The sequence below is a fragment of the Octopus bimaculoides genome, chromosome 14 (genome assembly GCF_046866305.1).
Source record: "Octopus bimaculoides isolate indiv1 chromosome 14, ASM4686630v1, whole genome shotgun sequence".
Classification (NCBI taxonomy): Eukaryota; Metazoa; Mollusca; class Cephalopoda; order Octopoda; family Octopodidae; genus Octopus; species Octopus bimaculoides.
Genome location: NC_142941.1, coordinates 22,575,492 through 22,602,535, shown reverse-complemented (window position 1 = coordinate 22,602,535; position 27,044 = coordinate 22,575,492). Strand labels below are relative to the sequence as shown.

At 35.7% G+C, this 27,044-nt stretch overlaps 1 protein-coding gene across 1 annotated transcript in view; it reads left to right on the top strand.

The window, feature by feature from the left end:
• LOC106873660 (uncharacterized) overlaps positions 1–27,044 on the top strand; it is a 100,656-nt gene that overhangs the window by 19,737 nt on the left and 53,875 nt on the right. The window contains exons 2-3 of the mRNA XM_052972755.2: positions 840–920; positions 24,145–24,220. Of these exons, the coding sequence (XP_052828715.1) occupies positions 840–920; positions 24,145–24,220 (157 nt within the window). The remainder of the gene's footprint in view (positions 1–839; positions 921–24,144; positions 24,221–27,044) is intronic.

The following is a 27,044-nucleotide window of genomic DNA, read 5'->3' as shown; positions in this document are numbered from 1 at the left end:
ACCATCATCTAACATCACTATCATCACAAATAGAATTTCCATCACCACCACTATTCCAGCCAGTCAATTATTGGAGTATTCAAATATTAGTATAACCAAGTTAGGTAATATTAAAGACTGTCTATATGGTAACTCAGTGAAATGTTGGCCTTAAAAGTTATTCATCTAGTTATATTTTTATTTCATCTGTGAACTTTAAATTTATTCTCCTCATGCTCCCACTTTGGGGTTGTTTAGGGATGTTTGGCTTGCGTGCCAGTGGCACGTAAATAGCACCATTTGAGCGTGATCATTACCAACGTCGCCTTCCTGGTACTTGTGCCAGTGGCACGTGAAAAGACATTCAAGCGAGATCATTGCTATCGCCAGTACTGCCTGACTGGCCTTCGTGCTGGTGGCATGTAAAAGCACCCACTACACTCTCGGAGTGGTTGGCGTTAGGAAGGGCATCCAGCTGTAGAAACTCTGCCAAAACAGATTGGAGCCTTGTGTAGCCACCTGGTCCCCCAGTCCTCAGTCAAATCGTCCAACCCATGCTAGCATGGAAAGCGGACGTTAAACAATGATGATGATGATGATGATTTCCACCTGTATTGCTACTGAAATACTCAAGCTTTATGTTCCTGTTAGCCTATATTTTCTGTGTACCAATTTATATTTTTCTGCTTTTTGTGGATTTATGTTTTCATATATTTGCTTGTATTTATTCCTTGGTTTTCATTCTATATTTTTGCCAATGTTCCAGCCCCGTATTCTAATCTATATATATGTCATACCTCTTATCTTTTTTTTTTTTCACTATGTTAATTTATCTTCATATTTGTTTTCTATCATTACAGGTATATGTAATTAATGTTACATGGAATGATGGATCTACAAACATTATATATCGCCGTTACAGTGCCTTTGATCGCCTGCAGGTAAATTATTATTGCTCACTTAACCCTTTTCTTCACTTTCTTTTATTGTATTTTTCTGGAAGAAGATGCTTCCATGATATTCACTGACCCTCCAAGACTGGTTATATTGACATGGTTAATGCCACTCTTAAATGGTTGCAAGTTAACAGCTGTCAAAAAAAAAGAAGAAGCATCCCCAGTATGTAAGTTCCAGAAAGCTGATGTGACAGGGAAGAAAAATTGGTAGTGGCAGTTAATGTGTGGTAAAAGAATGAGAAAGGGAGAAGTGAGTGAGTTAGAAGTGCCTGAGTAGAGGGTATTCTTTGCTATTATTTTTTTGTGTGGTCAACCTTCAGTATCTTTTGTTGTCCTTTGTTCTTTCACACTTATGTTTTCTTCTTGTTGACCTTATTTTATTTTTATGAGTTCCTTCTTGTCATTGTTATTCTGTATGTTATTTATTATATTTTAAACTTTTTATGTTATATCATTGGTATATCTAATGACTCATTTATATTTCTGATGATGTCTCGCTTCAAAATTTGTGTTGACATTTTGTCACCAAATGGCTACTTTTTCTTTTCTAATCTTGCTTCACTTTTTAAATACAGGGCTGCATCTGATGCTACTGCAACTTTGTTCTCTGCAACTTTGTTCTGTCATGTTGCACTTTAAGCTTTTAGACTTAACACATTTTCCTAGTTTGGAACTGTTTCTGTATCTCTCCATAGCAGACTTTCTGAACTCTTGTATTACAGCCTCAAGAACAGTAATTAGCTGATAGGGATGAGAACAACAACCCACCCTCTACTTTTTTTTGATATAAACACCTATTTAAGAATATATACAGACAGACCTCATGTTTACGAATTAATTCATTCCTGACTAGACGCTTAAAGTGAAAAATTCATATAGTGGGGTATTATCATCCATAGAAAACAATGAAAATACCTTTAATTGATTCCCACTAAAGAAGTTGATTCTTAAACTTTCTAAAATTAAAAGTATAATTTTTTTATTAAATCACAAACTACAGAATGAAAAAATAGAAAAACATATAAGTAAAAAAAAAATTCAACTTATGAAATTTAATTCATACCCATTGGACCTGCCGAGTTTCTTTTTGTCTTGATGTTCGGTCCGCATTAGTTTCCTTCGTTAAAAATTTATCTTCAATGTGAAGAAATGGTTAATTTAGCTTTGCAGAGGTGCATCTTTCTTCTTCTTCTTCTTCTTCTTCTTCTTCTTCTTCTTCTTCTTCTTCTTCTTCTTCTTCTTCTTCTTCTTCTTCTTCTTCTTCTTCTTCTTCTTCTTCTTCTTCTTCTTCTTCTTCTTCTTCTTCTTCTTCTTCTTCTTCTTCTTCTTCTTCTTCTTCTTCTTCTTCTTCTTCTTCTTCTTCTTCTTCTTCTTCTTCTTCTTCTTCTTCTTCTTCTTCTTCTTCTTCTTCTTCTTCTTCTTCTTCTTCTTCTTCTTCTTCTTCTTCTTCTTCTTCTTCTTCTTCTTCTTCTTCTTCTTCTTCTTCTTCTTCTTCTTCTTCTTCTTCTTCTTCTTCTTCTTCTTCTTCAAATAATGTGTGTGTGTGTATATATATATAATATAAATAATATGTGTATATATATATTATTTATATTATATATATATATATTATTTATATTATATATATATATATAATATAAATAATATATATATATATATATATATATATATATATGTATTGCAATAGAATACTTAAGATTAGATTAGTGCTACATCATGGATTAGCAACCATTACCTCAGCCTATGCCCTTCAGCCGGGGCTACCTGATAGACAGAAAGACCGATTTTATGACACCCTCTTGCAGATTACCTCATTGACGAATGACAGGGACCTTCTCTTTGTCGCTGGTGACTTCAATGAACATGTTCAACAACATGCAGGGGGCTTCCATGGCTCACATGGAGGCTATGGTTTTGGTTCCTGCAATGAGGAGGGAACCAGGCTGCTGGAGTTCTGCGATGCAAATGATCTTATGGTTTGCAATACCAACTTCAGGAAACTTGCCTGTCACCTAGTCACCTAACGTTCTGGTAGACACACTAGCCGAATTGGCTACATTCTCGCCAGAAAAAGGGAAAGATGGCTGCTTATAAATGCCAAAACCTTCCCAGGCGAAGAATGTACCCCACAACATAGACCAGTAGTTAGCGACTTCAGGAGCAGGGCTAAATGGATGCCCAGAAGATGACCAGCATGGAGGAGAAGGGTCTGGAAGCTTAAAGATCCTGCGAATGGACAGAGATTTAGAGACGTATTACTCGAAGCTTTTGACAAAATAGAGTGGGATATAGCATCACATGATGAGGAAGACAACTGGACGTTTCTATGGGACAACTTGCTGAGGGCCACTGACCAGATCTGTGGATGGTGCAAAGTCCCCCCTCGATCCATGGTAACATGATGGTGGAACAATGGTGTTGACAGGGCTATTAGACAAAAGAAACAGGCTTGGAAGGACTGGAAGAATGGGGGTAGCAGGGAATTGTATCAGACTGCTAGGAGACAGGTTTATTTAGTCAGAGGGGAAGCATATAAGAAAAAATTTGCCATTGTTCTGTGCCGTGAGGACCAAAGACTTGAAGTATTTCGTGTTGCAAGACAGTGTGTGAGAGAGAATCGTGATGTCGTGGGAGAGAAATGTGTTCGCATGGATAAGTAGGAAGGTAAACAAACCTCAAATCCCTTCAGGTAGATGGCCCTGCTCGATCTGTAGAAAAGGTGTAGGTAGAAACTCCAGAAGATGTACCCAGTGTAAGCTATGGACACATAAGCAGTGCAACAATATCAAAGGGAAGGTAACTAGGAAGTTAGTTTTTGTATGTAGCAGATGCTCAGGTGCTATAAACACTGAAAATGTGCAGAGAACAGCTTCTGTCACATTCCAGGGAGAAAAACTACAAGCAGTTGATAGCTTCCATTACCTAAGGAACCAAATCAGTAGCGGGGATGGATGCTCTGAAAGTTTAGCTGCTAGAATAAGAATAGCCTGGGCAAAGTTCAGAGAGTTCCTACTTCTGTTGGTGACAAAGGGCCTCTTGCTCAGAGTAAAAGCTAGACTATGACGCATGTGTACAAACAACCATGCTACATGGCATGGAAAGCAGACATTAAATATATATATATATATATATATATATATATATATATATATATATATATATATATATATATATATATATATATATATATATAACAATTGCAGCGTGGAAGGTGTTTATAAGCCATTTAAAATAACACACAAAATCCGTTAGATTCACTTCAACATTTAAATTTAATTTGTCAAAATATTTTCGTCGCTTTGAGACCGCGACCTGTTCACTGACAAAATTGTGTGCTGCATCTGAGAAAGTAATAGTTAGTTCATGATATATATGTACATGTGTATGTATGTATGTATGTGCGTGTACATGTGTGCGCGTATGCATCTGTGTACATGCGTATGTATGTGTGCATGCCTATACACATGTATGTATATATGTATGTATGTGAGTATGCACGTATGTACTTATGGATGTACGTGAGTAATAGGGTAAGCGTGTAGACGTGTTTGTGTGTGTGTGTGTGTGCATATGTATGTACATGTGAATGTATGTTTATGTACTGATATGTGTGTCAGTTCAAGTTGTATACATGACAGTTACTTTGTTGAAGGTTGTATATACGCACATATATACATATGCACATACACATATGTAAACACGCACACACATATATGTGTGTGTGTGCGTTTGCCCCTCTCACCATCGTCTAACGGTGAATTGATACAATGTCTTAGATACATATATGTACATATATAACCTTACTTATACATATATAAACAAGTATACACAATCATATTGACACTCACACACGCTCACAAATATACATATCTCAAAGTATACACGCATATACGCTTAACCATCACTACACCTATACATATATATACATATATATATATATATTTCATTTAAATACAGAGATGCCTAAAGTAGGACATCTAACCCGCTAGAAAGAGCAGCAAAAAACTCTATACCACAAAAATAGGGATAATTTCGAAAGAGAATGAAAAATAAAAGCTTTTACCAGTCTATTTTTCATTCTCTTTCGAAATTATCCCTATTTTTGTGGTATAGAGTTTTTTGCTGCTCTTTCTAGCGGGTTAGATGTCCTACTTTAGGCATCTCTGTATTTAAATGAATAATTTATAGTCTATTGACTAATTTTTATTCTTGCTGGACCACTGGTGGTAAATTAAATTTCTAAAATTTTTTGGCTGCCCTATGATTTATTAATAATGATTATATATATATATATATATATATATATATATATATATATATATATATATATATATATTTATGCATATATCGCTACAGGACGTCACAAACTGTAAACAAAATGAAATATGAAAACAAATGGAAAACAGGACAAGTAACATAAAGAACGACCGTTCATCAGTTGTCGGCTGTCCATCTACTCCTCATTTCAAGTATTAAATGACAGTATGAGTCCTCGAAGGCAGTTGCTCCCACAAAAGCCAAAATAAAATTTGGGATTTATGGAGGGTCAAAGTTGGTAACAAAAACAGGACAGTGGAAACATACAAGGAAACTGAACGAAAACAGACATGGAGGGTTGTTAAACCAAACGAAGATAAAATAGTGAACGCTGGAGAAATATTTTCTTTGACAAGAGAAAAGATCGAAGAGACAGATAGATAGGATGTGTGCAGTCTTTACGACAGCCCTGAAAGAAAAAGATGATCACTTGTGGAATAGAAAGATGGACGATGGTCACATGTGAGCTATGAGAGAGAGTAAAGAAGAAAGAGGGAGAGAGAGAGAGAGAGAGAGAGAGAGACTGATAGAAAACAGTGAAGGAGAGAAAAAAGGAATTAGAGAAAGGATGAGAGAGAAAACAATAGGGGAGGAGAACAGTACAGGGGAGAGTCACATCAAAAATATTAAGATATATACGTGTGTGTGTGTGTGTGTGTGTGTGTTTATATATATATGTATATATATATAATTGTGTGTGTGTGTATTTATATATATATGTATATATATGTGTATTTATATGTATAAATATAAATATATACATATATATATATATGTATATATATATATATATATATATATATATATATATTTATGTATATATATGCGCAGGAGTGGGTGTGTGGTAAGTAGCTTGCTTACCAACCACATGGTTCCGGGTTCAGTCCCACTGCATGGCACCTTGGGCAAGTGTCTTCTACTATAGCCTCGGGCCGACCAAAGCCTTGTGAGTGGATTTGATAGACGGAAACTGATAAGAAGCCCGTCGTGTGTGTGTGTGCTTATCGGTACATATGTATGTGTATGTATATACATATGTTTGTATAGATATTTATGTAGTGCAAATTAATATTGAATTGCATGCCAGTATTTAGAACACGGTGTATATTTTTGTATATTCAAAGTGAAAGCTGTGAGAACTCATTATCGACCAAATTTTATTTTGTTGGACTGTATTGTTAAATAGGTCACAGAAAAAGAACAAAACAGGGAAGTTTGTTCATAAAATATTTAGTTAACTAAATATTTAATAATCTAGTTTGTCATTTTTCTCATGAACACACAGCTGCAGAAAGAAATATAAAGTAAAAATTTAAAATAACAAATAAGCGGAGGAAAAAAGAAAGAAGACAAGAACATTGCTCATTTATGTGTCTTGCTGTGACTGAGGAGGTCTATTCTGGTAAAGACGAACAAATACTTCAAGGCATCCACCCTGACTCTCTGGTAGTTCTGTCAGTCTCTCACTCCAGATTTATCAACCCTGTGAGGATGAAAGGCAAAGTTGACCTCAACAGGATTTGAATTCAGAGCCCAGACAATCATGACAAATACCACACTATTGTATGATATGTGAACCTCCCTTGTGGCTTCTGCATAAAGATTCATAAACCTTTGAATCCCTGGTGCTAGCTTACTTCCATACAGACTAGTCTTGAACTAGATCTTCCCATGAGTTTAGGTTGATCTTATTGTCTTTCAAGATTTCTTTCAGTGCATCTTTGGATTTTTTTATGTGGTTCACCAATATGACATCCTTGATTTTCAAGTACTGAATAGATTACATTTGGCAGTGTACAGTCATTGCAGTTGGATTTGCTTGCATTTAACAAACTGGAACATTAGCACACCTGAGAACCTATGTTTTGGTAGTTTTATATGGTTAATCTATGCATAGAATGTTCCTTAGGTAAGACATGGAAATTATATAGCTTTTTAGCAAGGGACTAGTACACTATGCAAGTTTTTGCACTATAGGAGAGATTTGGGAAATGAATGATATTGTATATTTCAGTTTTGCTATATATGCAAATAGCTAGGCTCTCCCACATTCTATGCTATAGTTTTCCAAAAGCTGCACTTGGTTTGCTACAGTATGATGGCACTTTTGCATTAATGCAGGCATTTGAGGATAGTCTACTCCCACAATTTTTCAAAGATGTCTTCATTTTTTAAAGCTATCTCGCTTTTGTTCCTTGAGTTACATGCCATGCATATCCTGGAACAGGCTGATGCAATACTGTTTTTTTTTCAGTATAAATAGCTGTGTCAAAGTTGTTGCAGGTCTTTGAAAATTGATCAATATATTCTTGTATGTTGGGATCCTCTGGTGCAAACAATCCACAATCATATGCAAATAACAGATTGCAGTAACAAAGAAATCCAAAGCCATCTTCAAGAGAAAAATAAGTTAATTAAGTAACCAAGATTTAGAATCAATATTTGATGATCTATGTTCATAAAAAAAGAAGAAAAACAAAGAGTTGTAAAAAATAACTGGCTCTAAGCCAATTATTTTTGATGACCATTAGGGTACAGGAGACATGCATGAAGGCTTTGTGTAATCTTTGGCCTAGCTTGCATGTGTGTTTCACCAATGTTCACAGTTGATGGTAATGAATATACTAAAGACAAAGAAGCTATATGTGAAAAATGAGCTGAACACGTTCAAAATATTTGAGGCAAACTAACCAACATGAGAAATTTTATTGACAATCTGGTGCAGATTTTCATCAACACAACTCTTGATAACTTATCCACCTTTCTTGAAACTAGTACCACTACAAGTCCTTTAATAAAGCACCAGGATCAGGTTCAGTTCCTACTGAAATATATGCTTGCATGTGTGTTTATGTGTATTTGTACATACATACATACATACGTACTTACGTACATACATACATACATACATACGTACGTACTTACGTACATACATACATACATACATACGTACTTATGTACTTACATACACACATACATACATACATATATACATACGGCCACTCCCCTTGGTGAAGAGGACTAGTCTGCAAGAGTTGTGTGCTGGTACCACATTAAAAGCACCCAGCACACACTGTAAAGTGGTTGGTGTTAGGAAATAGAATCAGCAATAGAAACCAGGCCAAATCAGACTAGAACCTTGTGCAGTGCTCCAGTTTGGCAGCTCTAGTCAAACCATCCAAACCATGCTGGTATGGAAAATAGATGTTAGAGGATGATCACACACACACACGCACACGCACACACACACACACACACACACACACACACACACACACACACACACACACACACACACACACACACACTCACAAACACACACATACATACACACACATACATACACACAAACACACACACATACATACACACAAGCACACACATACACATATACATACATTTACACACATGTATGCGTGCATATGTACATACACACACACACACACACACATGCATACAAACAAACAAACAAGTGCAGATGAACTCAGAGGAGTCCATGGTCATTTGATAATGTATACATATGTACATTAAATGTTTGGTGGCATGTTTTCATTTCATTCAAATGAGGCATTGAAGAAATAAGTAACTTACATCTCTACAGCTTCAAAGTTGGTTGCAGCAGGCCAATGTAGGCCACGGATATAATACACAGTATTAATGCATTCCTGAGAATCTTGCTGTAGGACAAAATTAATTTGCCCAATGATTCTCATGTCATAAAATAAGATGTGTTCTGATGGAAATTTTGAAAAATAACAAACCAAAAAGCAAACAAAAAAAAAAAGTAATCAACACCACTTTTGTGCATGAAAATAACAACTTCTAAACATACATAGTACAATATATCTGCATAAAAATATTTGAAGAGGAATATATTTGGGTGTAAATATGAAATGTAATTTTATAATAGGCTATGTTCTTTGCACAAAAGATGTTGACTACTCCATGAGAAGTGGGTGTGGAATGAGAGTTACTGGAAGGATGAGTGACATTATCTTTTATCTTATAATTAATCATCAACATCTACTCAAAATGTTTGATGTTAATGATGCATTATCTCTTTGCACAACTCAGTGTAGGAACAGATCCCATTGTAAACTCCTCCTCTAATCTTTATGTTACCTTCACAATTAGTGTCATTATCAGTAAAAGCATGCAGACATTTCATATAAGTACCAACTCTTAAGTGCTCTTGTTCTAACAGCATCAGCTCCTCGTTAGATAGACTTTATTAGCAAACTAGCAACTCAACTAAATCATCCTCTATGACTTCTTCAAATCCTACATCATATGGAAATGTTACGATATCTTTCTGAATTTGGTGTAGAGTTTCTGATGGTGAAAATCTTGTAAAGTCATGCACAATCATGCCATATTGTTCCAAATACCATTCAAAGCTGAAGGCTTCATTTCATTCCATGTCTCAGCTATCTACAACATCCATTATGTTGAATTTCCAGAAGTTTTAATTGCAGGTTTATTTTCCCTCTCTAATGTTTTCATAAGTTGTTTGAAAGTTCTGAGATAATCTACCTTGAAGTTAGCTATCAAATCATTAACTGGAGCAAAGAAGTTGTATTCTTTGGTAATATATTCAACTCTCACATTATCAGAATTCACTGGATGGTTTAGTGCATTTTCTAAAACGAGCAATGCTTTGTTGGGAATTTTATGCCTGGCACTGTACCTTCCAAAAGATGTTCGTATACCACTCTTCACAAAAGCTCTTTAGTCAATCATGCCTTCTTATTTGATACCAAATTAGAAGTAGATTAAACTTGGCAAGCTTTCAGATTTTCACATGTAGGGGCTTTAATTTCATATCACCAACATCATTTCCTCCCCTAAAGAAACACCAAACAATTTCTGAAAGTTTTAAGTCCTGGTGTTGATTTTTCTTCTCAAGATATAAAAAGTCAAGCAGGTATGCACTTTTAGAAAAGTACAGTTTCATCAACATTATATACTTGTTGCTATCTTCAGCAACCATTTTCTTCAGCTGCTCAATATAATTAGTAGTAGCCTGTTTGTATCAATACTAGCAGTTTCACCAGTTGTTTTTAAACTTTTGAGACCAGCCTTTAATAGCCAGAAAGAGTGTTTCATTCAAAGTTTCACCTTCCTATTTTCTGCAGTGCCATACAAACCTTAGGCTTTTGTTTTTGAATTACTATTGTGCTTATCACTACATTATGTTAAGTCTAATCTTCAAACTATATGCTCAAGTGCTGTTCCGCTTCAAACACTACATTAGATCTATGAAAAAATACAGTCTGAGCAGTTCTTCAGCACTTGACATAGTTTCTCAATATTGTATTGTTTCTGTGTAGACATTGCAAGCTTTAATGTTTCGGTTAAGTGGCTGACTTCTCTTGCATCCAGCCGTTTTTTAAAACGTCAAGTTTAATATCAAGTGTAATCATTTCACAGTTTGTTTTTGCACTACTACCTTCAGTCCTACTTGATGGTTTCTTTCCAGGAATCTTAAATTGTTGGTAAATCCAACAATGGTGACAATCAACTATTATTCACAACAAATATTTAGTAACAAAATGGCACTGGCAAAGAGCTATATTTTTTTTAAACCAAAAAATTGCCTTTCTTTGGATGTAAGAATAATGATGAGAAGATGAAAGGGTGAAGAAATGAGGAATGATTACAGTTACTAGAAGGTATACTAGGTTCATGGGTACTTTGTCCCTTGCACCACATAAGCCATAAAAACTTCACACTCTACTCATTCATGCACCTGCACATATGTATAGACACACACAGTCGACATAAAGCATATATTGTTACAGGTATTGGATCATGTTGATACTATTACTGTTGTTGTCAGTTGGTTATTTGAAAGTTGGTGGTCTTAGTTGTATTGGTTTTGGTATTTGTGATGGTGACGTATTGTGAGTGGTGGCACAGGTCCCCCTCTCCTTCACACTGTTCCCGATCATTTCTGTTATCTTTTCCCTCTTTGCAAGAGTGTATGCGGGAAGAAATACGGTAAGTAGGAAAGAGAAAGGTAGGTAGACAACATCTGTGAAGATTTGGAAGGGTTGATCGGAGAGCATGCATGATTTGGAGAGGTTAGAGGGATGCTAGCAGTCAGATAGTAATGATGATACCATTGACAAAGGGAGATGAGAGATAACATATCTGGGTAGACTGCAAGAACAGAATAGAGTTAGACAGACATAAAGTGCATGAGGAGAGACAATTTGATGGTTTAGGGAGAGACAATTTGAGGGTTTAGGGAGGAGAGACAATTTGATGGTTTAGGGAGGGATGAGATGGCCACTGTAATGTGTTGATGTGAAGAAAAATATTAATGGATGAAGAATGGCTATCAAGTGAGATGTTTCTGGATAGCAAGAGAAAGAAGTGATTTTGGGAAGGGCAATATGCAAAGGGAATTGATTGACTGATTGAGATGCTCATGAATATATATATACTAGCAGAGATATCCGGCTTTGCCTCTGTTACATGTAATTGAAGAATGAGACTTTTTAGTTATATTTTCTTTAAGGAACTGGAATACATATGATTCGAATTTCATCAAAATTGCACATGAGGGTTCTTTCCTTCTTTATACACCCTAAAAAATTCTAATCATGATACATGTATTCCATACTATTGATCTTTATGTGGATATTCAAAAATTCCAGTCTTCTGGAACCTATAAAAAGGATTTTGCTCCTGAAAAATGGAGCTCTAAAATGTGGGAATGAAGGCCCCTATTGGGGGTGGGTGTGTTAATGTCAACCAGAGAAGTTGAATTGTTTGGAATGTTTTTAACTTGGGTCTTATAGTATGCCTGTATATATGAGAGAGTATAGTGTCACTTTAATAGTTTCAGTATAAAATTGAAAGTATTTGAAATTACAGTAGTGACATGTCATTGTTTCACTTTTGACACGTAATACTGAAATAGTGGAGGAGAAATGATATTGCTGTGGGCTTGAACTATGCAAGAAGTTAAAATGGCCTAAGACACTACATGGACCCTAAGTAAGGCATGTGTAAATTTGGAATGAAATTTGTTGTGTAGTTCTCGAGTTTTAGGGATTCACACAGACACACATTCTCATCTTTATATATATAGATATACACACACACACAAACACACACATATATATATATGTATATCAATATAAATGCATGAAAGTCAATGAAGTTTGGTAAAAAAAAGGTGATCATGTACATACTTTCTTGCTGTTGTGATTAGAACACCTCGTTGTAAACAATATTCCTTGTTTTTCCTTGTGGAGCATATGCAAATAGGTTTGTTTTGCTTCTCACTCTTGAACAGCCAACTTACAGTTGTCCATGTGAGAAGCAGGGCTCTTCCAAGAGAAGACCAGCCACAGAGAGGGTTTGACCCTGAGATTTGTTAATGGACATGGCAAAAGTGACACGAAGGGGGAATTGCAGTCTTCTGAATGTAAAAGGAATGTCTGCTCCTGATGGAGTAAGAGGAATTCCTGGAATAAAGACGTCATCACCTTTTCCACATCCAGAAAGAATGGTAGCCTCGGTAACGTGTGACATCATCTTCTTTATCCCTATGATTCGAATTTCATCAAAATTGCATATGAGGGTTCTTTCCTTCTTTACACACCCTAAAAAATTCTAATCATGACACATGTATCCCATACAACTGATATTTATGCACACATTCCAAAATTCCAGTGTTATGGTCCCTGTAATAAGGATTTTGCTCCTGAAAATGGAGGTCATGGAGCTGAAAAATGTGGGAGTTAAGGCCCCTATTGGGGGTAGGCGTGTTAATGTCAACCAGAGAAGTTGAATTGTTGGGAATCTTTTTAACTTAGGTCTTATATGTTTTGTTTGAATTTCTTTGAAATAGGAAATATATGTATGTTCACTGGGCTTGTAAAAGAGAGCAAAGCTACAGGAAAGCAAAAGACGAATGATCACGATAATCAGTCAGCTACCGTAGCCTAGTCGTTACTACTCCCCAATGTAGGATTCCTCACCATACAGGTGACAGGCACAGCTGTAAGATGCATTACAGATCTATAGCAATTGGAAGGGCATGACCCAATTGAAATAACAACGTGTGACGTTTGGAGTAAAGGGAAATGAAAGTGTCGCCTCTGGAGTTTGCAAATGACCACTATATCGATAGGTAACTTGGGCAGAAAAAATTTACAATCAATAAATGTCTTAGAACAATGAGTCACTAATCTGGGAAGGCCTTGAAATCAATGTTACCAACTGGGGACTATGTGTGACCCAGTGATAATAAAAAGACTGAAAGGAGGTCTGCAACGAAATAATTTTACTCAACACTTTGCAAGTGAATCAGTGGAGGCAAAGATGCATCTCATTTACTTGACAATCTATGCACCACATTGCAGAAATCACAATGTAAGTATATCTGAAAGGATAGTCTTACACTGTTGTACCGTTGAATTACAAATAATGCTCATCTGTTATGTTCAGGTGACCCTATAGCTTCCAATAGTACAACTGTATTCGTCTTTGCTTAGGAAAAATGACTAAACTGTGGGTGTGAAGTCCCCATGAAGAGATCTTTGTAACTTCTAAGAAGAAATTTTGGAAATATTACTTAATTTGTGTGTAATATGTATGGTTAAAATTTTATCAACATCAAAAATATATGAATTTTTATGGGGGTTATGGCTGTTATGCATAGAATATAATTTCCAAATTTCAGTACTTTTGACGTAGTTTTGGATAAAAAAAATGACTAGTGTGTGTGTATGTGTGCATGTGTGTGTGTGTATGGATATATATATATGTATAGATATCTGTATGCATGTATATATGTGTGTGTATATATATATATATATATATATATATATTAATAATAATAAAGGAGTTACGACGCAAAAACGTATATGTTCAAATGAACATATTTATCTTCTTCAATATATATTTCAGTATAAAGAATTCATTAAGAGACTTAATAAATCAAGATTTCTTTACACATCATTCAGGAATAAATATAACATCAGAAAAACTACATTCGGTTTGAAAACATAAACCGTTCATGGCGAAAAAATTCCACAATTACAAATATATTTATTCCTGAATGATGTGTAAAGAAATTTTGATTTATTAAGTCTCTTAATGAATTCTTTATACTGAAATATATATTGAAGAAGATAAATATGTTCATTTGAATACATACGTTTTTGCGTCGTAACTCCTTTATTATTATTAATATAACCAAAAGGATCGATTCTTGAAGAGTCTGCATACCTTCACTGTTGTTTTTTTCTGCTATTTTGGTGATGATTTTTTGAGTTAGCTTACCAATTATTTTTGTTGGTAGTTAATTTATAAATTATTGATATATATATATATATATGTACATATTACATGTACATCTATATATATACATTTACACATATGTATACATATACATGTACATATACATCTATATGTATACATGTATACATATATATATATCTCTTTATATATATATAGACATCATCATCATCATCATCATTGTTTAACGTCCGCTTTCCATGCTAGCATGGGTTGGACGATTTGACTGAGGACTGGTGCAACCGGATGGCTACACCAGGCTCCAATCTAATTTGGCAGAGTTTCTACAGCTGGATGCCCTTCCTAACGCCAACCACTCAGAGAGTGTAGTGGGTGCTTTTACGTGTCACCCGCACGAAAACGGCCACGCTCGAAATGGTGTCTTTTATGTGCCACCCGCACAAGAGCCAGTCCAGGGGCACTGGCAACGATCTCGCTCGAAAACCCTACAAGGCCAGTCAGGCGGTACTGGCAACGGTCATGCTCAGGATGGTACATCTTATGTGCCACCCGCACAAGAGCCAGTCCAGGGGCACTGGCAACGATCTCACTTGGCTTGCCGGGTCTTCTCACGCACAGCACATTTCCAAAGGTCTCGGTCAGTAGTCATCGCCTCGGTGAGGCCCAATGTTTGAAGGTCTTGCCTCACCACCTCAGCCCAGGTCTTCCTGGGCCTACCTCTTCCACGGGTTCCCTCAACTGTTAGGGAGTGGCACTTTTTCACGCAGCTATCCTCATTCATTCTCACCACATGTCCAAACCAGCGCAATCGTCTCTCTTGCACACCACAACTGATGCTTCTTATGTTCAGCTTTTCTCTCAAGATACTTACACTCTGACGGGTATGCACATTTACATTACACATCCAGCGGAGCATACTGGCTTCATTCCTTGTGAACTTACGCATGTCCTCAGCAGTTACAGCCCATGTTTCACTGCCATGTAGCATGGCTGTTCGTACACATGCGTCATACAGTCTGCCTTTTACCCTGAGTGAGAGTCCCTTTGTCGCCAGCAGAAGTAAGAGCTCTCTAAACTTGGCCCAGGCTATTCTTATTCTAGCGGTTACACTTTCAGCGCACCCACCCCCACTACTAACTTGGTCACCCAGATAGCGGAAGCTATCAACTACCTCTAGTTTTTCTCCCTGGAATGAGATAGAAGTTGTTTCCTGTTTGTTTACAGTGTTTATTGCCCCTGAACATCTGCCACATACAAAAACTAACTTTCTATATATATATACATGTATATGGATGCATTTGTGCAGATATATATATGCATGTATGTATGTATATATGTATGTATGTCTGTATATATGTGAGAGTATAGCTTCACTGTAGTAGTCTCAGTATGAAAATGAAATCATTAAAGTGAAAGTATCTGTCATTACAGTATCGAAATGTGATTGTTTCAGTTTTGATACTGAAATAGTGGAATAGTTTCATTTTTGAAGTGAAAGTATATGGCTCATCAAGTAAAGTTGGACACAGTTTGTATTGAATGAAATGTTTGACTGTCAATGTGAAAGTGACTTGTGCAGAGAAATTGTGTTGGAATGTACGCATGTGTATGTATATGTGTGTATTGATGTAGGATTGGTATTGTGTCTGTTTCTTTTACTGTCAGTGTTTCTCCTTCCTTTGTTTTTGTATTTGTTGTTGACGGAAAAAATGACGGTGTGACCTAAGTTATGGTATTTAGAATATTAATTCTGATTCTTTCATCGAAGAAATTTGGAATTGTGTAAATGTATGAATTTGAAACATATACACATACACACAGAAAATTTGCCTTTCATAGATAAGATATATATATATATATATATACACACACACACACACACATATATATACGCACACGCACACACACACGCACACACACACGCACACACACACACATGTATATATATATATATATATATATATATATATATATATTCAGCAATGTAACTACACATGGTAAATTCTTCTCCTTTCATAGGAAGAGCTGTGCTTGAAATGTTAAACTTATGCACACAATTATTGGCACTCCTTGTCAAAAATGAGTTTTTATTGAATTTCTTGCTAAAATTTGTGTCTACATAAATAATTTTTGACCAATGTAGTTGTCATTTTTTAAGAAGCACCAGACAAATGTTAAATTTCCAAAACAATTTATTTTTAATGATCAAAACAGAAAAACAAAATAATTCGATGATTCAAAATCATTGGCACCTCTACAACATTTGATGATTAACAATCAATAGTATATCCTTTATGATTAATAACTCCCTTCAGTCTGTGAAGGTAGTTTTCAGTTAGCTTCAGGCACAGATCAGTTAGCCAATTCTTCAATTACATATTCTTTTATCTGCATAGAATTAGACGGCCTTGTTACTGTAACTCTTTAGCTCTCACCATACATTTTCTGTATGGTTTAAGTCAAGACTTTGAGCTGACCATGATACATCTATCATGTTTTCTGTCAACCAATTTTGGATTAAAAGTGAGGTATGCTTGGGATCATTGTCCTGCATCAAGGTCCAGCGGCATTGTGGTCCTGGTTGCTTCACCAATGACTTCAGGCTTTCATTCAAAACATCAAGATATGAGGGCAATGCAGCAGGTAATGAACATAGGTAGGGGGAAAGGAGGTATTAGAAAGATGGGTTGTGGAGATGGTTTGTTGGGGAACAAATTGTGTGCAAGGGGGGATACATGGACATAAAGGACATGCCTTTATGGCCTCGATTTTACTTAGCTGGGTGGGTCTTCTCAAGCACAGCAAATCACCAATTGTTTTGGTCCTTTGTCTTCTCCTCTGTGAGGCTCAACACCTGAAGATCATTTCTCACAACTTTGTCTCATATCTTCCTGGGTCTTACTCCTTAAAGCAACAAGCTGACAGAATTATTAGCATGCCAAACAAAATGCTTCATCGCATTTCATCTTTCTTTACATTCTGAGTTCAAATTCCACCGAGGTCTACTTTACCTTACATTCTTTTGGGGTTGATGAAATAGGCCCCACTTGAATACTTGGGTCAATGTGATCCTCCACCAAAATGTCAGACCTTGTGCCTAGAGTAGAAAGGACATAATGATATACCTTGAGTCTATAGTTGCATATATTATATAATAATATAGCAATACTCTTGAGTTCAAATGCCAGTGAAACCATTGTAAATTTATATAATAAAATAATTTGCTTACTCTACCAATCTCCCTGTTAATAATTGTGTGTGTGTGTGTGTGTGTGTGTGTGTGTGTGTGTGTGTGTGAGACAGGCTTCTTTCAGTTTCTGTTTATCAAACATAGATCACTTGAAAAACTCTTTTGCAGCACCATTGACCAAAGAGCCATAAATTTAACATTTCAAGTACAGCTCTTCATATGAAAGGAGAAGAAAAAATTTCCAATGGCCCATGTGTAGTTACATTGCTGAATATATATACACACACACACACACACACACACATGCACTTATATATATATATATATATATAAGAGAAATAAATTACTGAATGGGATTGAAATTGAAACCATGTCATTGAGAAACAAACTTCTTAACTACAGTCATGCTTCCGTATCTATATTTGGAAAAAAAATTTTGTATGAATAATTATTGCCACTGGGCTCTTTGGTCAATGGTGCTGCATGAGTTTTTCGAGTGATCTATGTCTGTTAAGACATATTGGTGTGTCTCTTGGTTTAACATGAAAATAAAATTCTTTGTGCTACAGAATGTCAAGAGCCAAGCATGAGTGTTTAAATGATGAATGAAACATGTAATATGGCAGCTGTAAAGAAGACTGGCATTGTTTGTAGGAAGTTGTCGTGATTTTTGTTCAAGCGGAACATCATCTCTATAATGCATGCCCAGTCATGATTGATGAATTGTTGACACAGAAAGTCCCTATGTATTCTGTCATGGCTGGTTGCTAAGAAGCAGTGAGATGTGTGCTGATAGCAGCCAGAGATAAACTATGAATCGATTCTAATATGATAATAAATAATTGAGAAATGTATTCAGTGATGTTGTATCTGCTAAACTTGTTGTGCTAGTAAAGCTTGGAATGTTACTATTTCCTCTGGCGTTTTGTGTTTTGTTTGATGGAATTAGAAAAGGTGAAGAAAACATGTTTTTGATGCCTAACAATTATTTCTGAATTCCAATAATAATGGTTTCAAATTTTGGCACAAAGCCAGCAAGTTCAGGGAGGTGGGTAAGTTGATTACATCGACCCCAGTGTTCATCATCATCATCATTTAACAGCTGTTGTCTATGCTGGCATGGGTTGGACAGTTTGACTGGGTTGGCATGCTGGAAGGCTGCACCTGGCTCCAGTCTGATTTAGCATGGTTTTATATGGCTGGATGCCCTTCCTAACACTAACCACTCTGAGAGTGTAATGGGAGCTTTTATGTGCTACTGGCACTGGTGACATTTACGTGACACTGGGGTGCTCTTATGTGCCACCAGCACAGGTGCCAATTTGCGTGACACCAGTATCTGCCATGACTGCTATTTTGCTCGGCTTGATGGTTCTTCTCTGAAAGGATGAAAAGCAAAGTCAACCTTGGTAGAATTTGAACTCAGAACATAAAAACAAATGAAATGTTGCTAAAATTTTGTCCAATGTGCTAACGATTCTTCCAGCTCGCCATCTTAATAATAATGATAATAATCCTTTCTACAATAGGCACAAAGCCTGAAATTTGTGGGGAGGGGGTAAGTTGATCACATTGACCCCAGTACTTGACTGTTACTTAATTTATCGACTCCGCAAAGATGAAAGGCAAGGTCGACCTCAGCGGAATTTGAACTCAGAACATAAAGACAGGTGAAATACTGTTAAACATTTTGTCCAGCATGCTAATGATTCTGCCAGCTTGCCACCTTAAATAATAATAATAATAATAATAATAATAATAATCCTTCTACTATAGGCACAAGGCCTGAAATTTGGGGAGAGGGAGATAGTCAATTACATTGACCCCAGTACTTAACTGGTACTTATTCTATTGACCCCAAAAGGATGAAAGGCTAAGTGGACCTCAGCAATAATAATAATAATATTAATAATAATACAAGCAAGCTTTCAGACTAAAGAGCATACTACAGAAGTGGCTGTGTGATTTCCTGAGGTCACTACTTCAATGATTTAACAATCAAAAAGATGAAAATGTATTTTAAGATCTACAATTTCTTATTTTCCCATTAAAAAAAATTGACTTAGCTCTGCTAGACCATTATAAAACACAAACAGAAATTGCCAAAATAAGGTATTACAACATTTTAAAAATTTCAAAAAAAAAATTAATAAAAAATCGGGAAGCTTTCAAACATGAAATTGATATGTTCTTATCAGTATGTATGCACCTGTTATTTTTGTGTGCTGACATGCAGAAGTGTGTGTGTGTGTGTGTGTGTGTGTGTGTGTGAGAGAGAGAGAGAGAGAAAGAGAGAGAGAGAGTTAATATGCATTGCAATGATAAAGCTGAATGACCAGCTATTGGCCACAGCCTGCTGCTACTCTATCTAAATCTAAGCTGCAGCCCTTATGAATGCCGCAGAAGAAGTTTGAAGTGATGTTACTGAATGGTTATTGATTGGTCAGTTACAGCCAATCAAAAACTGAGTGAAACTACTCTATTAGGTTGGTTTTCATTTTTGATCAGAACTAGATCTTTTTTAGTTAGTCATTAGAATTACTGTCAACAGGTATGTAGCAACTAGACAAGGCCAAATTGTATGCTAGTTGTTATTTTCATGTAGTTAAGTATATGTGTGTGTGTGTGTGTGTGTGTGTACTTGACTGTGAGTAGGACAAGAAACAAACAGAAACAAGTATGGAAGGCTGATCGAGACATACTCACCCACATACATACACACATATACTCACATTATATGAAGCTATACTGTCTGAGTTGGCAATATATACATTGCATACATGCTAAAGCTATAAAAAGTAATTGACAATTATAAAGTGTGAATGATTCCCAGTTCATTACAAAAATGCTCATTTAACATATAAAATTCAATGTATAGAGTCAGAAACAGATGTTAAACAGTCACAGCTTCCCTCTACCATTCAACTTCAATGTACTTTTTGTAATAACTAATGTTATACAATATTTATACTCAGGAGTGGCTGTGTGGTAAGTGGCTTGCTTACCAACCACATGGTTCCGTGTTCAGTCCCACTGCGTGGCACCTTGGGCAAGTGTCTTCTACTATAGTCTCGGGCCGACCAAAGCCTTGTGAGTGGATTTGGTAGACGGAAACTGAAAGAAGCCCGTCGTATATGTGTATATATATATGTATGTGTGTTTGTGTGTCTGTGTTTGTCCCCCCCACCATCACTTGACAACCGATGCTGGTGTATTTACGTCCCCGTAACTTAGCGGTTCGGCACAAAGAGACCGATAAAATAAGTACTAGGCTTACAAAAATAAGTTCTGGGGTCGATTTGCTTGACTAAAGGCGGTGCTCCAGCATGGCCGCAGTCAAATGACTGAAACTAGTAAAAGAGTAAAGAGTAAAGAGAGTATGTATCCGGAATGAATCTTTAATATGCATTAAATATGTTGTAAAGGCAGAATGATTTGTACTTTTACCATTATATTTTTAATCTTGAAGCTGTTATTAATATTGAATATTACATATAATCCAATGTGCTTACAATCCATATGTATATTTTGATAAAATGTATTCAATTTTTGTCTCTAGTTTAATTTCATTTGTGCACTAGTCTCCTGTGTGGAGACAGGCAATCAAAAGAATAGATCCAATGTTCCCTGTGTTGCATGTCGTAAAAGGCAACTAAAAGAAGTTGAGGTAGGAATTGCATGCAATGTGGAAACTAGCATGCCAAAGAATAGACCCAATGTTTCCTCTGCATGTCATAAACAACAACTAAAAGAGGTTGAGATAGGATTTGCACTCTGATTTTGTAAAACTCTCACCAGTAGTGACTATCCAAACAGACCCATCAAGTTCTCTCCTCCAGGGAAGTACTTTGACTGCCTATAAGTTATGTCATTTGAAGTGTTGGTGTAAAAGCCATCAGGAACGCCATCTGTTAAATGGGGAAAAACCCAGAGATCAGGTTAGGTTGGGTTGGATTGGGGGGTTGTCACCTGAGTGGTGCAGAAGTGTCATCCACCACAATTAGGAATTCTTGGTTCAACATGAAATGGCCTGTTTGTGTGGGGATCTGAAATGTTCTCTCTTTGAGGGATAACTCCCTTCTGCCCCTCATGTCTTTGTAACTTGGCCATTTGTAAGTCGCTGTGGCAACCCTATTGGAGGTGTGTTGGCTAGGGAGGAGTAGTGGCTACACCTACTACTTGTCTGGGTTGACAGATGGCTAGCATGCAAGTCGGGTAGCACTTGATGTGACCAACTGATTGGTTCCAATGGTATTAGATGTAACACCTGTTGACAAGCTTCTTAGGATTACGGGTTACCATTGATTAGATTCTGTTTCCAACCAGAACCTGGGGCGTGTCCTATTACTTGTATGATTCATGAGTGTTGACTCAGACTTTGGTCATGTTGTTCGATTTTCCAAGTTGAATTCTATGTATTGTGTTCTATTCTGAGGTTTTAGTTGGGATGACAGCTTGTGTTGTTTGACTCCATGTTACATAGTATGGCACATGAGGAAGTATCTTACAGAGACAGGGACTGATTGGGATAGTGTTTGGAGGGTTGCCCAGGACAACTCAAGCAAATATCCACAAATGGTGGATGAAGTGACATACTGTAACAGTGCATGTCCCCATACCTGGCTCAACTAGTTTCCAAAAGAATTATTGCTTATTGAAATTCCTTTCTCCTTTTCAATGTTATGCCACTCGCATACATCTGTTGCATCTGGTTGTGATTCTCTGCTACTCGGCTATAGATCCCGCTGTGCAATTTGTGTAACCATTGCTTACATAGCTTACTTACATACATACATACATACGTACATACATACATACATACATACATACATACATACATACATACATACATGCATGCATGCATGCATGTCAGCATGTGTGTGTATATTCAGATGTTTAGATATATAGACAAGGGAAATGGTAATTAATACAAGAAATAATTTTATTTATTTACTTACTCAAAACTAAATGGAAAACAAATAAAACCCTGATCTTACTTTAGTGTTTGCTTGTGTGTGTGTGTGTGTAAAACAAACAGAAGGGTAGGTAGAGGAAGGTAGTAAGCAGGGTACAGATTAATATTTATTGGTTTGTAATAAGTGTTGGTAATCCTGGATGAGCAGATCTGTCTGATACATTTCATGACCTAGGTTAAGAGGATTTGGGTTAATTCTTAATTAAAGAAAGTAGCTAAATGTGTGCATACTAATTATTACATGACAACTGTGTGCAAATGCAAATACATGTATATAAGTGTATGTGTCTATGATTTTGTTTACTTCTGTATTCTTGTTGATATACCTTTGTGTTTTAATATGTTTGTGTGTGTATACAATTGTTGTTGGGTCATTAGAATTGTAACTCGATTTGTTTGAATGGAAATGATAGCTATAAAAGCATAAGAGAGCGGAAATGTTAATTGGAATGTTGTGAAGAATAAAATCAACACTAGTACTTTTACCATAACCATTCTGTAACGTTGAGACTCTCATTCATCACTGGCCAAATTTGTGTGGTTTATTGAAGAGAATATAGGGGAAAGTTGGGCTTTCATCTCTAGTAAACACTGTTGGGGGTGATGAAGATCGATATTGAGGTTAGTACTGAAGAGAGCAATGATAATAGAAGTGTTATTTATAATAATAATGACTGTTTAGGATAATGATAAACAGAGAAAAAGCGACATCAATGAAGTCTTAATACTATCAACATTCTTGCAGTTCAAAACAAAGTGGCAAATGATGGTATATTTGGTAGTCTATGAAAATTTTGTTACTTGTGGTAGCTGTTAAGATGTCATGATCTATTAAATGTGTATACCTAGTGACTGGTGATGTATGAAAGCCCTATTACTAATGCTGTCACAAAGAGCTCTTGACTACACTTCCTAACTGATGAGGGAGAGAGGGGGAAATTACTGATAGGAGAAGTTTATACTACTCAGTGTTCATTAATGAAAAATTTTTGTGTTATTTTAAGGTCTTGCAATTCCAATTAGACTATGCTTTACTGATGAGGTCTAATAAATTTTAACTGGAGAATGGGTTGCATCCTTGGACTTTGTAGACTGTCTAAGTCTGAAATGATAGATTAGACTCTTGCTGATATACTTGTATCTGATGTCTGATGGATACAGAATGTTGGATCAAACTTACTGGCAAGGGCTGTATGAGTGCTCAGCTATTGAGTATAGATGTCAAGAGAGACTCAGAACTATACATATGCATTGTATTTTTTACATAGTTATTAATAAATAGCAAATATGACTAAATGCCTGATCACCACTAAAGGCAGAAGGAAATCTATCTGCAAGGATCTGGCATTATAGATGTTGATGTAAATGAAAATATGGTGATAATAACAAAAATAACGGTGATGTGCTAATGAAGATCATGTTGATAAGGATATTATTCTTGTTCTTTTCAGTTATCCCTCTTGGAGTTGTTTCCACAGGACAATAATGTAATAAGCACTGAAGAGCAAACATTGCCTGTACTGCCAGGTAAAGTATGTTACAATATGAAGTAGATCAAGCTTTTGATTAATGTTTTTTGATTTGAATTTTTTTTTATTGTAATATAATTTTGACCAAGAAATAACTATTTTTGTCTTTGTCAAAACCATACAAATTTGAAGTGGGTTATATTCGATTAAAGTAATGCTCTTTTAACTAAAAACACACTTTGTTGACTATTAGCAAACATTTTTTAATCATAATATTAATATTAATAATATTGGCCCCAAGCTTGAAATTTGAGGGAGGGAGATAGTTGTTTACATTAACTCAAGTGCTTCATAAGTAGTCCTAGTAGTACTTTATTTCATCAAATCTGAAAGGATGAAAGGCAAAGCTAACTTCAGTGGGATTTGAACTCAGAATGTTAAGAGCTGGAAGAAATGCTACTGATGCTGCTGCTGCTGCTGCTAATAATAATAATAATAATAATAATAATTATATTTCATTACCTTTATAATTCAGAACACCCAGCTTTGAGCTTAGTACCATGTTGCTTATTTACAGGACCATAAACATCATGCTGTCCTGTGTAATGAAGGCTGATTGTCTTCATGAATTGTACATGCTGTTTCTTTTGGTTCACTGGTTTTCTCTCTTTTTTTCTCTTTCTCTTTTTTTGCTTTTCACTGTCTCTGAAAATTTGCCTTTCCATCTTCAGTTTACTTCTTTTGTTGTTAGACAATATGGTGATATCCTTGAGAAGAGATTCTTTGGCTTCCAGGTCATTAGTTTTGGGTTCTGAGAACAAGGCTAGTCTTTCAGCCATTCAGGGGCTGTGACAAGGCCGCAACTCAGTTTACCAAATTCTTCTTGGTTGAAAGCGTTCAGATGACCCTTACTGCCATGTGTGCAGCAGCTAGGGATTCAGTCTTGTATAATCAGTTTTTCTTTCCTCATCCTCAATAAACACAACTCTAGTATGGTTCTGAGGTCTTATAAAGTCATAAGTTTTATGTACATTGACACCCTACCAAACAACATGTTTTTGGTTACCTTGGCACTCATGACCTGTCCTTACCATACCACAAAAGTGATAATGAGCCAAAGTCAACATTGTTGCCACTATTCTTGACTGTATTTCATCAATCCTAGTATTGAGATAGTAATGTATTGCTACTTATATGATCCACCAGCTGAGCATGCATCTTCACTTGACCTTCAGTTGTAAAAACTTTTCATAAAGTTTTGTAATCCTTAATTTGACCAATATATCCCCATATATTATCCTCTAATTATTCTTTTGTGAGTATGGGGAAATGTTTCACTTTTGGCAATGCAGAAGTGGGTAATGTTCTCTTTCTTTCACTTTAGAATGATAGCCTTTGGCAAAGATGTACCTTCCTTGGTTACAAAGCTATGTCAAACTAATTGCTTTCAGCTAGGTAGTTCATGTTCAAAATGAGACCTGTTAATATCATGCAAACACTGCTACCTGCTATCTTTTACCTTATTTTCTTCACATGACAACTGGTGCATGTGTGCTTGTGTACTGTTGTTATTGATGCTAACCATTTTGTCTAACAAATGTCATTTTTTTTCCTTTTAACCCTTTTGTTACTACAGTTCTATATTTAAGAGATGAGGGATTATATATATTATTTACCATTGATGGATATTTGCCCTCATCTTGTTTGTTGTTAACACAACATTTTGGCTGGTATACCCTCCAGCCTTCATCAGGTGTCTTGTATTTATTTTGAGATACTCTTTTGAGATGTTTCTTTCAATTATTTTAAATATAACAAAGAATTGAGTAAAATAACTTCGTTACCATTAAGCTAGTGTTAGGAACATAAATTGTGACTAAGATTTGGTGGAAGATTTGAATTCAGAACATATGGAAACAAGACATTTATACTAAAGAGCCAGAGCCGGTTACAGCTGGGTTGGTAACAAAATAGTTAAAGTGTGTGAGTTTTGCTGGAAATATCTTTTTGAAGTTTAATTATTTTTTAAAACTTGTTTTCATAAGTTGAGAAATTTTTTGTAAGGGAGTATTTCAACCCTACTCTCTTGACTTCACCTTTCACCATCAACCCATATGAAGAAGATGCCATGAGGTAATTAAGTCAACTCCTCATTTTTGTAAGGTTCCATATATGAAAATAATCCAAAAGAGGGAACTTTTCATTTAGTAAACATGGTAAAAAAAATCCAATTTCATCAGAGTGAGACAAAGCATGTCCAACTTTGAAAAACTCTAAATATGATAATGATAATTATTTCTAACCTGGCACAAGACCTAACATTTGGTGGGAGGAACTTGGTTAATTAAATCAATCCCAATTCTTGAATGAAGGTACCAATCATAATGCTAAATTTCAAACGACCAAATTCAGAATACCAAATTTTGAAATATTTTACAAGAAAACAATAACAAAAATAGTCTCAAAAGATATTTCTTTACAGTTTTAAAAGTGAGTTTGGGAAACAATATATATTTAACCATGTGTATTATGTGACATAAGAATAACTATTTTGACATTTTTTATATCAACCTGCCTGAAACCAACTCTGGCTCTGTAGTACTAATGTCTTGTTTTCAAAAGTTCTGAATTAAAATCTTCCACCATACCTTAGTCACAATTTATATTCCTAACTTTAGTTTAATAACTAAGTTATTTTACTAAATTATTTGTTATATTTAAAATTAATTAAAAGAAATACAAAGTATCTCAACATAAATATGGTAACAAAAGGGTTAAGGAAAAATAGTAAGAAAAACAGTCTTACCCCGCCTCCTTAATTTACTGCTTGAAGAAGTGAGTTTATTTGAGAAATATATTCATTTACTCTTTTTTATTATACT